The 12767-nt window shown below is 40.8% G+C and overlaps 1 protein-coding gene across 4 annotated transcripts in view; it reads left to right on the top strand.

Annotated features, from left to right (window-relative positions):
* The first annotated feature begins 2014 nt into the window (after nt 1–2014).
* The window catches only part of NDUFAF1 (NADH dehydrogenase (ubiquinone) complex I, assembly factor 1), a 22412-nt gene continuing 11659 nt past the window's right edge, over nt 2015–12767 (top strand). For 2 of the 4 annotated variants that reach the window (XM_012649178.1, XM_012649181.1), the window contains exons 1-3: nt 2015–2046; nt 6626–7290; nt 10351–10536. In XM_012649178.1, coding sequence (XP_012504632.1) covers nt 6715–7290; nt 10351–10536 — 762 coding nt within the window. In that variant the 5' untranslated portion in view covers nt 2015–2046; nt 6626–6714. Of the gene's footprint in view, nt 2076–2230; nt 2257–6625; nt 7291–10350; nt 10537–12767 lie in introns of those variants that run through there. The other 2 variants (XM_012649179.1, XM_012649180.1) reach the window with 2 other exon arrangements.

The following is a 12767-nucleotide window of genomic DNA, read 5'->3' as shown; positions in this document are numbered from 1 at the left end:
CGGCCTCCCAGAGTGCTAGGATTACAGGCGTGAGCCACTGCGCCCGGCCCCCCAATTTTTTTTTAATTAAATAAATAATAATAAATAAAAATCCAGAAAATAAGGGCAATAATTATAGGGTGTCATTGAGTTTGGAAAGAGTGAAAGATTAAAGATCAAAGAGAGCAAAAAGAATGCAATAGAATTTAGGGTTAGTGAGAAGAGGTTTTAAGAAGAGTTAAGGATAGCCAAGGATTTCCAGCCTGGAAGGATTTGGGCATTCACAGAAATAAGGAAGATAAGAGGAGGAGTTAATATGGGGAAATATGGCCAGGTGCTATGGCTCACGCCTGTATCCTAACACTATGGAAGGAGAATCACTTGAGGTCACAATTTGGAGACCAGCGTGGGCAACATAGTGAGACCCCTGTCTCTACAAAAAATAAAAAGAAAATAAAAAAATTAGCCGGGTGTGCTGGGGTACGCCTGTAGTCCCAGCTACTGGGGAGGCTGAGGCAGGAGGATCCCTTGAGGCCAGGAGTTCAAGGTTACAGTGAGTTATGATCACACCACTGCACTCCAGTCTGGGCAACAGAGTGACAACTTTGTCTTTAATAAAAAAAAAAAGGGGGAGGAATATATGTTTAGTTTTAGACATATGGAATTTGAGATGTTAGTGATATATGCCACAGCTAGAACTGCTAGGAGAGGTTGGAAATGTATGCTGGTGTGAACTAAAATAAAATCTTAAGGCTTCCCCGTTTAAACCCACCTATAACCTCAACTCACCCTCCACACACCCCCCTCCACTGAGATCACCAATCTTTTTGGGCCAAACCAATGTATGCCTTCCATGTATTGATTTATGACTTTACCTGTAATCCCTGTCTCCCTGAAATGTATAAAACCAAACCATAACGCAACCACTGCAAGTCCACTTGCTGAAGGTTTCTTGGGTGTGGCTCCTGGTCATGGTCCTCAAATATGACTCAGAATAAATCTCTTTATTTTACAGAGTTCGGCTTCTTTTCCCTTAATACTGGGACTTAGAGAAGAACATTAAATTGTGTGTAGTAATTAATATTTGAAACTAGAAGAGAAGGTGCAGGCTGGGCTATGAAGATAGCCCAAATTTAAGGTTGTGGGAAGAGAACAGAAGAGTTAGTGAAGCAGGGAGATGATAGGAGGAGGTAAGTGTAGAATCTAGAGAAGTTAAGCAGAATTTTAAGAAAGAAGAGGATTTGGTCCGGAAACCAGTAGTGGAGGAAACCTGGAAAAGGCAATTGTATTTGGTGAGCTCTTTCGGAGCCTTGGAGAACTACAGTGTTAACAAGCGATACGATCTCGAATTCACGCTGAGCGCCATGCTAAGTGCTGGGGAAAGGAACAACAGCACAGTTCTGGACCCAAGAAGCTCACAGCGTGGCGAAGGAAGAGCGACATGAATGAATAATTAAGATACAATGTTGAAAGTACTTTAACAGAGGTGTGCTCAGGATACAATAGAAGCCCTGCCGAGTGGCGACCCCGCGGGGCGGGATTGGGGAAGGGCTGGTAGGATGCGTAGCTGTCTGAGTGTGTGGCGGATCTTCAAGGATTCATGTGGGGCAATTCCAGCAGAACCGGTCTTCCGAGGCCTCAGAGAACTCTTAGGGGACTGCGGGGAGATGAAACACGAGGGTGCCCAGGGGTCTGGGGCGAAAGGGCGTTAGCAATAACTGGGTCCTAAGTGAAAGATGCAGGAATGGAGTTTGCAGCCTGAAGGGATGCAAGAAGAGGAGGCGAAAAACTTTTCTAAATTCTCCCCACTTCTTCACATAGGGCAGAATAGATTAGGAGGAGTGGAAATCGGGCCTATTGGGGACCAGGTGGATCAAAAGCCTCAGTTTGCCGGACTACGGAATCCTTGTTACCTTTCTTGGGACTTCGTACCCGGCCGGAACTCCAGTGTTCTAATGACTAGTTGGCGCCGGAAGGGAAAAGCAGAGGTACCTATAAGGGAAACGTGGAGAACCCGGCGGGGAAGAGCGGGGACCCGGGCGGAAGCCACACTTAAGCTCCAGGGAGGTGAGCGGTCTCTGTCTGGCTAGCTGTTGGTATGTTGGGGATGTGGGAGGGCGACACAGCCCTGGCAGGTGAAGGTTGCGGGGGCCCCACCGTGGCGAACGTCCAGCCTCCCGAGCCGGGCAGCGAGTTCCGGGCTGCTTCCCGGGCTCGGATCCAGAGCTAAACACTGGGACTGTTGAGTTTTGCCACTTAGTAGCTGTGTGACCTCGGGTAAATTAATCTTCAAACTTCCGTTTTCTCGTCACTATAATTGGAATAATAATAGTACCTCTCTCAGGGTTGTTGTGAGGAGTCTATGAAAATACACTTGGAACAATTTCTGTCACCTGGATATGCAATCTTTGCTATTACTGCTCGCTTCTAGCTGCGTGGATTACGTTGTCCAAACTCACTGTCAAACTCAACCCGGTATTGTCCAGTTAATAGGTTAGATTTTATGTTTATTGGTAAAAAAAAAAAAACAAACCATGAAACATTTATAATTAAAGTTATATTATTAGAGAAGTAACACTACTAAGGTTTTGGAAAATAGGGTAAATAATGTTACTTATAATCCCATCATCCTACACACTAAGCCCTTTTTTTCTTTTTTCCCCCCAAATCTTTTTTGTCTGTATATTTTATACTTGTAATGTTAGCATATATGCAATTTTGGTTTCTCCTTATTTGCCACTTAATATTGTAGCCTAATCATGGGGTTCATGAGAATCATTTTTATGACTGTACAGTATTTCATTTTATGGGCTCATCATTTGTTTCCCAAATTTCTGCATATTAAGAGGTAAAATCATTTAAGTGCAATGAGTGAGGGAAACTTAAATATTACCCATGATTCCAGGACCTTAGATCAACTGTTTTTATTTTTTCTGGTTCTCTTATGTTTTTAGTCCATGCGAAAACATACTGCTACATGGTTTTCATTTATGAACAAACGTTATTTTTGTCTTTCTTTCCTTATTTTTTCTTCGCTTTGGTATAAACAAATATTACTGAGCATCAGTTATGTTCAAGCCAAGTCCCTGAGTTTAAGGAACTCAGGCCAGTTAGATAAAAGCAAGATTCTAATATTATGTAAAGTGTGCACAGGTTCTTATGAGAATATGAAGGAAGAGCAGTGTCAATACCCTTTAGTCAAAGACCACCGGTAACATGCCTGTAGTTGAACAAGTTGGGTTTGTTACCCCTTGTGAGGGAGAATGCACATCATGGGGAACCATGGGGCATCTTAGTAGGAGGGTGTTAGAAGTGACTTAACTAGTTTAGGTTTGTGTTAGGTGATTTTAGGGAGGGTACTGCCAGGAGGTAGAGGTCATTTTATAATTGGGAGGGAAAACTAGAATTGAGTCTAATGCTATGATAGGACAAGATGCGGCAGTCTCTCACATTAGCCAAGATTGTAGAATGTTTGATCGTTTTTATGGTTTGAACAATATTCATGTTTCTTGCTGTGTTCAGACATTATTTATTTAGATGGTCTTATTAGGGCTGAGGGTGTTGCCCATGGATGTAAGAAATTAAGCCAGGAAAGTGGGCATATTTTGGAGGGCCTCATATGCCATTTCAGGAGTTTAAACTTCTGGAGGGAATTGCTGATGGGAGGGTGGGGGGAGTTTCTATCATATTTAGAAAAATCCCTCTTGTTTCCAGACAAAGAATGGATTAGGAGAGGAGATCAGAGTCAGGGAGATGAGTCAGGACTTTGATACTTAAAGAGTGTTCCATGAACCAAGAAGGGCATGACCTGGGAGTTTGTTAGAAATGCAGAATCTCAGGCCCCATTCCACCTGCATTTTAACAAAATTCCCAGGTGGTTCATAGGCACTTTAAAGTTTAAATTTCCCTTTTCTAGGGAAATTACAGTAGTCCTGATAAGAAGCAATAAGGCTTTGAACTAAGATACTTGTGGCAGAGGTACAGAAATGTGGAGATACATTTGTTCAACAAATACAAGAAGTCAGGCATGGTGGCATGTGCCTGTAGTCCCAGCTACTTGGGAGGCTGAGGCAGGAGGATCACTTGAGCTCAGGAATTTGAGGCTGTATTGAGCTATGATTGGGCCACTGCACTCCAGCCTGGGTGACAGAGTGAGACTCCATCTTTTAAAAAAAAAAACAAAACTCAAATACTGTGATACCTCCTGCATGCTAGGCACCATATTGAAAGCTGGAGTTACCACAATGAAAATAGTTTTTCCCCTCAAGATACTTCTAGTCTGGTAGGGAAGAGTGACAAATGACCTGTTATAACAGGGAAAGTATAAGCCCAGGATGCAATGGGAACATGCTGGTGGAGCGCTGGTCTTGATGGAATTAGGTAGTCAGGAAGGGTGCTTGGAGGAGGTGATAGGTATCTAAGGTGAGTCCCAAAGGATGTTAGCCAAACAAAATTGGTAGAGGACATTTCTGGCCTAGGAGCAGCAATCAACCAACACCTGGGGCCTAGAGAGGGTATACTGGGTGGCACTTGTTGGACCACAAGTATTCTCTGTGATTAGAGCATGGAGTGGGGTGTGGCTAGAGGTAAGATTGGAGAGTTGGGCAGAGGCCAGATCTGGAGGACCTTTGTAGCCCCTGTGGAGAAAGTTGGGCTTTATTCTGAAGGCATTGGAAGCTCCTGAAGGGTTTTTTTGTTTTTTTGTTTTTTTTTTTGAGACAGAGTCTCACTGTGTTGCCCAGGCTAGAGTGTCGTGGCGTCATCCTAGCTCACAGCAACCTCAAACTCCTGGGCTCAAGCGATCCTGCTGCCTCAGCCTCCCGAGTAGCTGGGACTACAGGCATGTGCCACCATGCCCGGCTAATTTTTTTCTATATATTTTTAGTTGTCCGATTAATTTCTTTCTATTTTTAGTAGAGACGGGGTCTCGCTCTTGCTCAGGCTGGTTTTGAACTCCTGAGCTCAAACAATCCGCCCGCCTCGGCCTCCCAGAGTGCTAGGATTACAGGCGTGAGCCACCGCGCCGGGCCTCCTGAAGGGTTTTAATCAGGAAAGAGAAATAAGCTTTGTATTTTAGGCCCTTCTAGATGCTGATTGGTGGATAAAGTAGGGATGGGATTGTGAACCTAGAGGCAAGGAGCAGAGTGCAGTGATCCAGAAGAGAAAAGGTGACCTTCCTGGTATGGGGAGTGAGGGAGGAAGGGTGTTCTAGAAGAATGACAAGTCCTATGTTGTAGTTAGAGTGGTCTAGGTGACATTTTGATGTGGATTCTTAAGCAACTAACGCAGGTGAGCTGGATTGTTGGATATTTGTCATTTTGAGGGTTTTTTGGGGGGAGGTTTTCAGTGTTCCATTTAGTTTCTCATTCATTGCTGTGTTCTGACTGGTGTGTGGGTTTTTGTTTTTCTCTCTCCTGGTCTCTGGGGCTGGGATAGGAGAAAAACAAACTGGAACTGCATATTTTATTTCCTACTAGGGGTAGCTGGGTTAGGTAGGAGAGGGGACTATTTTAGCCTTCCTGGTTCTGCCAGTACTCATTAAATGTTGCTGCTAAAGGCAAAGTTGTCACTTTGTTAGAGATACCCTATAAAAGTTATATTGCTAATGTCTTACTTACAGAGAGGCAGCATCATCTAGTGGAAGGACTTTAAGGCCAAAATTCTTGTTCCAGCTTTGATACTGATTAGTGTTGTGATGTTAGGTAAGTCACTTCACCTGTTGGTGTCTATTTCCTTTAGAAAGGAAATATTTACCTGATGTGTTTCACAGGATTCTTCTGTGGATTAAATGAGATAATAAATGTCTAGATGATTTGAAAATATGAAGAGTGATATCTAAATGTGATGGTAGTAGTAGTATTGCCACTATTATTTAGGTTCTATCTTTGAGGAGCTCAAATAATGACTGATATAGTGAAATTCTCATTAGTCAAAATGTGGGCCTTGGACTAGGAGTTTAGCCATGAAGACTCCTGGAGATCTCATCAGACTTGCAGAGTAAGAGAACCCTCTTTTTTTCATTATTCCATCTGATCTTCAGAAGAAGCTCTTAAAGTACATAGGGGAGATATTGACACAGCCTCACTTCCTGAAGAAATAGAGGCTTCAACAATCAACTGGTTTGGTTTACCTGAGGGTAAACAGTTTTATTAGGTTTAGTTATTTGAAATTGCAATATCATATTTACAACCTAATAAGTGGGCAGAGCCAGGTGTCAAGTCCAAGTTTTCTGGCTCTATTTACAATGCTTACTGTAGACCCTCTCTTTATAGATCAAATGCTAAAATGTAAAGTCAGTTGGCCCAGGTCCTAGTGAATTAATTGAATATTTTATTTTAGGAATCTTTTTTTTTTTTTTCCACAAATGCAGCATAAAAATTTCCTTCAGAGGTGACACAATCTCTTGAGGTAGCTTTCAGCACATACTTGAGTTGTTTTTGGGTTGATCATTACCTGCGTGTAAATGGGGCCTGTGTTTTTATTCATCTTAGTACTTTTTGCACTGCATAATAGTAGGCACTGGGTAAATGTTTGTAGAATCAGAAAATAAGGTCATGAATTTCACAATACCTAATTTCTGTTGAATTTGAAATTGTGATACATTCATTGCTATACTGGTAACTCTTCAATGTCTCTTCTGTTATAGGTAGAATTGGGCTATTTTGCTGAAGCTTCTTTCCCTGGTAGCCTGAGGAAAAAATTTGCATTTTGACTTTTTAATTTTTATTTTTTACCATGGCTTTGATTTACAAATTGCTGAATGGCACTTACATTCTCAGCAAATGCCCAAAGCGAAGTACTGCCTTGCATCCATTTTTGGGTATTCACTTTGCAGACTATTGTTCCAGTAGTCTTCAGAAACCAGAGGCTGCTCCTGGCAAAGCCTCCTCACAGAGGAAGACTGAAGGAGGTTTGCAGGGACATCACCAGAAAGAAGTTGCCGTGGATATAACTTCTCCTGAGGAGAAGCCTGAAGTTAGTTTTGATAAAGCAATTAGAGATGAAATCAAGGACCATTTTAGGCGTTTGAAGGATGAAATTGTGAATCACTGGATAGGGCCAGAAGGCCGCCCTCTGCATGAGGTCTTGCTGGAACAAGCCAAGGTCGTCTGGCAGTTCCGTGGGAAAGAAGATTTGGATAAGTGGGTAGTGACTTCTGATAAGACGATTGGAGGCAGAAGTGAAGTGTTCTTGAAAATGGGCAAGAATAACCAAAGTGCATTGCTCTATGGAACTCTGAGCTCTGAAGCACCTCAGGATGGGGAGAGTAGCCGAAGTGGGTACTGTGCAATGATATCTAGGATTCCAAGGGTAAGTGAGGCCCAGGAGCCACAGTTTTCCAGTGAACTGGAGTGAACTTCATTGTAGCATCAACTATAGCACACAGCTTTTGTTTCTGTAAATGAAAACACCTGGCATGTTATATATGTAGCCATCTCACCTTTGTATGGGGATACATAACTACTGGGCACAAGTGTAAACTCGAAGCACAATGGGGAAGTGGTTCCTGAGGAGGAGTTACTTGTTTCTGGGCATCGCTTCCGGTCAGGGAGGAACATTCTTATGTTTGAGGAATCCTGAAAGGTTAGACATTTGAAAAATGTCTGGGAACATTTGCGTCTTATATAACATAGACCACAACCTCTGTAATGGTCAGGGATTCCTTACAGTAGGGCAAGCCTGTGGCTTTTTTTTTTCTTTTAGGCAAATTTTTTATTTTAGAATAGTTGTAGACTTGCAAAAAAAATTACAGTTGCAAAGATAGTACAGAGGGTTTCCATATACCCCTCATCCAGCTTCTTCTATTGTTAACATCTTACATTACTATACTACATTTGTCGTGATTAAGAAACTAACATTGGTCTAGCACTATTAACTAAATTCCAGACTTTATTTGGATTTTGTTGTTTTCTTCACTAATATACTTTTTCTGTTCCAGTATCCCATCGAGGATACCATGTTGAATGTGGTTGTCGTGTATTCTTAGTTTTCTCTGCTCTGTGACAATTTGTCATTCTTTCCTTATTTTTCACGAGGATCCGAGATGTATTACTGGTCAGATGTTTTTGTAAAATGGCCCTCAGTTTGGGATTTTCTGATGTTTTTTCTCCTGATTAAACTGAGGTTCTCTGTTTTTAGGAAGAATATCACAGAATTGAAGTACCCTTTTCATCATATCATATCAGGGGTACATGCTATCATCATATCCCTAATAACATTAACTTCAATCACCTGGTCAAGGTAGTGTTTGCCAGGTTACTCCATTGTAAAATTATTTTTTTTCTTTCCACAAGTCACTAAGTGCAGCCCATATTTGTGGTGGGGGGTGGGATTAAGCTTTGTCTCCTAGAGGGTGGTATCTACATAAATTATTTGGAATTCTTCACTAAGGAGGATTTGTTTCGTCTCCCACTTTATTTGTTCAGTCATGTATGGAATCATACTTTGGATTATAATTCAATACTGTGTTACTATTTTGTTGCTCAAATTATTCCAGTTTTGGCCCTTGAGAGCTTTTTCAATTTGGCTCCTGCCCCTTTGACATACCCCCTCCTTTTGTTTTTTGAGCACTTTTTGGCACTACAGGATGCTCTAAGCTCATCTCCTATTTTTCCTATCTGAGCCCTAGAATTAGTCATTTCTCAAAGGAGCCCTGATTCTGTTTTTTGGATAATGGTATTAGACAGCAAGATCTGGGTGCTGGGTGTGCTTGTTGCTACTGGGTTGTCACTACTTCCAGGCCCTCAGTGGACACAGCTAGGAAATACATCTATGCATATTAACCTGTGTGTACACACATGTCTGTAATTCTTTATCCATCTATATCTGTATTATACTAAACATGAGTTCATACTGCTGACTCTGACTCTGATCCAGTACTATGTGGTTCATTCTAGCCTTTCCCCCCTTGCTTATCTGTAACTTCCCTTTCTAACAGTGAGAAACATGTGTCCTATTTCCTATCCACTATCCATTTATTTATTAATTCAACCTGGTGTATATGTAAAGCAGTTTCGGAATCCTTTTTTTTTTTTTTAATTTATTTATTTTTAAGGCTGGTCAAGTGAAGCAGTGGGAGCGGAGAAGGAACGAAGGAGTTTCAGAATTCTTGAAACAACTTACCAACTACTGTGTTTATATGCGGTTTCTTTTGTTTTTAGTCTTATAGTTTCAAGTTAAGACACTGTTTTCAAAAGTTATTTAGGCTATTCCCTTGTCTCCCCACTAGCCTCTGACTTTTGTGAATTTTGCTGACCTGTTGTTTCAGGGCTGCCCTGGACAGGCTCCAATGCCTGACCCTGGCCACAGCCACTGGATGTTTGCCTGGATATTGTGCTTTAAGGAGAAAAGCAAGTGTCAGGAGTAATGTTAGGCTCCATATAATAATGAAAAAGAAAGATATGTGCTCTTTCAGACTCAACACATGATACATAGTTTTTTCTTTTCAGGCCCTGAAAATCCACAGAGTGGATTTGGTTGGTCCAGAGTAGTAGATAATTCTATGCCAAGATACCCATTGTGGAATAATGAAAATAGTAGATAACATTTATTAAGTGTACTCTGACAATTCCGGGGCAAAATCATCCCAGTTTTATGGATGAGGAAACAGGCTTTGGGGAGTTTCAGTAACTTGTTCAAAGTTACACAGTGAGTAAACATTAGTTTATATATGAGCATTACTATTCTTGAAATCAGAGTACCCTTGAGATTGCTATAAATAAATGCCTTTGGAAATTAACACTAAATTCCATTTTTGAAGAGAGAGACGATATAGGTAGTTGTTAAACACACAGATTTTAGAGTTATACAGCACTGGATATACCACTATTAGCGGAGTGCTCGGTTTCTTCATCTGTAAAATGGGGTAATGTGGTAATACCTAGCTCATAGGGCTGTTGTGAGAATTAAATGAGATTATGCATGCAAAATAACTGTTGTAATATTCAGTGGATTCTAACTATTGTTATTAAATATCACTTTTTTAAAAACTCAAGCTATATTTTTCATAGTTTTCTGACATATAGAAAGGCAGTTGTCATAAAAAGGGCCACTCAGAAGCCATTGCTCCATAGGACCAGGACAGAAAGTACATTCATGTCCATTCAGCAAATATAAGTGAGTGCCTACCCCATGTAAACACTGCCTTGGGCCAATTGTGTCTTGAACATTACCTTAGAAACATATAGATATGTCAGTATTTTGTGCTACAATAATAATCACCAGGTTTATCTGCCTCTTTATGGTGGAAGAAAGTCAAAAAAGACAGAAAAAGGGTTAGTGAATCCATTTGATACTGCTGACTTGGTGATGACTCACATTTTGCTAATAGTGGAGAATGAGGTCAAATTAACTTCTCTTTCTGTATCTTAGGGCGCTTTTGAGCGGAAGATGTCTTATGATTGGTCCCATTTCAACACTCTGTATCTCCGTGTCCGTGGGGATGGTCGGCCTTGGATGGTGAATATCAGGGAGGACACAGATATAATCCAGAGGAAGAATCAGATGTACAGTTACTTCATGTTCACCCGTGGGGGGCCCTACTGGCAGGAGATCAAGGTAACAGCACAAGTCTTTACTGTTTATGAAAATGAGTTCTTTTGAGATTATGATTACATTATAGTTTCCTTTTGCTTACTAATCCTTCTTGGAAGGTGTGGGTGGGGTGGGTGGAAGGAAGAGGACCTAGGGGAGAGACTTACATAAATGACTTTTTCTCTCATTAATATTAACTTACTAACCAGTAAATATTTTTGATAAGGATATGGCCAGGACCATGCTAATTCACAGGTACATCTGTGTTCTGTGCCCAAATAGACGTTTCTTTTTAAGTTTCTGCCATGTCATCTCTTCTAGGCAACTCTACCAAGCTAGTGTCCCTAGCTTAATAGAAAGGGTCCATTGAGAGGAATAAATACTTCACATTTCATAATCATCAAAATTTTTATTTCTTGGTAATATAAGGAAGTCTTATTTTATGTATCAGAAGAAGTTTTGAGTAGGTAAGCAATGTTAACTTGAAGGAAAAGAAGAAGAAAGTTCAGGGACTGAGGGCAAAATGAAATGACCTCCTTTCTTTTTCCTATTGAAGGTTTTTTTGTTTGTTTGTTTGAGACAGGGTCTTACTCTGTTGCCCAGGCTAGAGTGCTGTGGCTTGATCATAGCTCACTGCAGCCTCAAACTGCTGGCTCCTGGGCTGAAGCGATCCTGCTGCCTGCTGTACTGAGGTTTTTAATCCATAAACTCAAAAGAAAGCCCCCATTCTGCTCATGTCATAAAGCTAAGGGTCATCCTTGCTTCCTGTCTCCTTCACCCTACATCGAGTCTATTATCAAGTCCTGTCACCTCTACTTCCAGAATACACTCAGAATCTGACTATTTCTAGCCGTTTTTTCCACTCTCACCCTAGTCCAGGCATTTGGATTACTGCAGCAACTTCATTATTGATTTTCCTGTTTGTCTTCTTGCCCTGCTAGAATCCAGTCTCCACAGAGCAGCCAGAGTGATCTTTCTAAAACATAGTTCAGATGACATCACTCATATGCCTTAGGACCCTCCAGAGGTCCCATGACAATATTTAGAATAAAGTCTATGGATTGTGAGGTTAAGCTTAGGTGAAAAAAAAAAAAAAAGCATGAAGTCCAAACACCTGAACATGGCCTGTGGGCCTACAGTTTCAGACCTCTGTCTTCATCTTCAGTCTCCCCTCCTGTCTCCCTCCTCCACACTGGCCCCTTTTCTGTCTGTCAAACTCAGCAGCTTCATTTCCATCTTAGCCTTGTACTTAGTTGTTCTGCTGGAATGCTCTTTCCCCGTCTCTTCATCTGCTTCCTCTTTCCTATCATTCACCTCTCAGCTCAAAAGTCACCTCAGAGAGGTCTTTCCTGATCCCTCTGACTAAAGTTGGGCCCTCTAACCCAATCACTTTTTTTTTTTTTTTTCCCCGAGACAGTCTTATTATGTTGCCCAGGCTGGTCTTGAACTCCTGTGCTCAAGCAATCCTCCTACCTCAGTCTCCCTAGTAGCTGGGATCATAGGTGCATGCCACCATGGCCACCTTCAGTCACTTTCAACACCACCACCCTGTCGACTTTCTTCATAGAACTTATCACTAACTAAAATTATTTTGTTCATTCATTTGTTTGTTTATTGTCACTCTCTAACCCCCTCCCCTGGAACATAAATTCTATAAATTCTGTGAGAGCAGGGACCTTGTTTGTATTGTTCATAGCTGTTTCCCCTGCACTAAAAACGGTGCCTAGCACAAAACAGGCCCTCAAGTACACATATGTGCACAAATATAGATGATAACACAAAAAGTATTATATAACTAACACTTGTATACAAGTAACATATATTAATTATTAAACAAAATAATTAGTATTTCACTATAGAAAATTTGGAAAATGCAGAAAAGAAAAAAATTTTACCCTACCGCTATCCAGAGGTAAAATACTATTTTTATTTTAGTGTGTATCTTCCAGACTTCTCTAGTCATACTTTTTTCCCCCAAAAATGGGATTGTGCCAATGCTGTTTTATAAGACATATAGTATTTTCACTAAACTGAATACTGTGTACAACTTTCTGTTCAAATATATTTCTATATCATTTTTAATGTCTGATATTTTATCATATAAGTAAATAATTGTCCTTTGTGAACATTTACATTTAGGTTGTTTTCAGAGTTTTTCACTATGGTACAAACTCTGAGTTTAACATCCTTAATTATTTTCATAGTGTATATTCCTAGAAATAAAATTCTTAGAATAAGTATGTATAATTTTATTT

The sequence above is a fragment of the Propithecus coquereli genome, unplaced genomic scaffold (genome assembly GCF_000956105.1).
Source record: "Propithecus coquereli isolate 6110/MARCELLA unplaced genomic scaffold, Pcoq_1.0 Scaffold3, whole genome shotgun sequence".
In the NCBI taxonomy this organism is placed as follows: Eukaryota; Metazoa; Chordata; class Mammalia; order Primates; family Indriidae; genus Propithecus; species Propithecus coquereli.
This window is presented reverse-complemented; position numbering and strand designations above follow the sequence as displayed.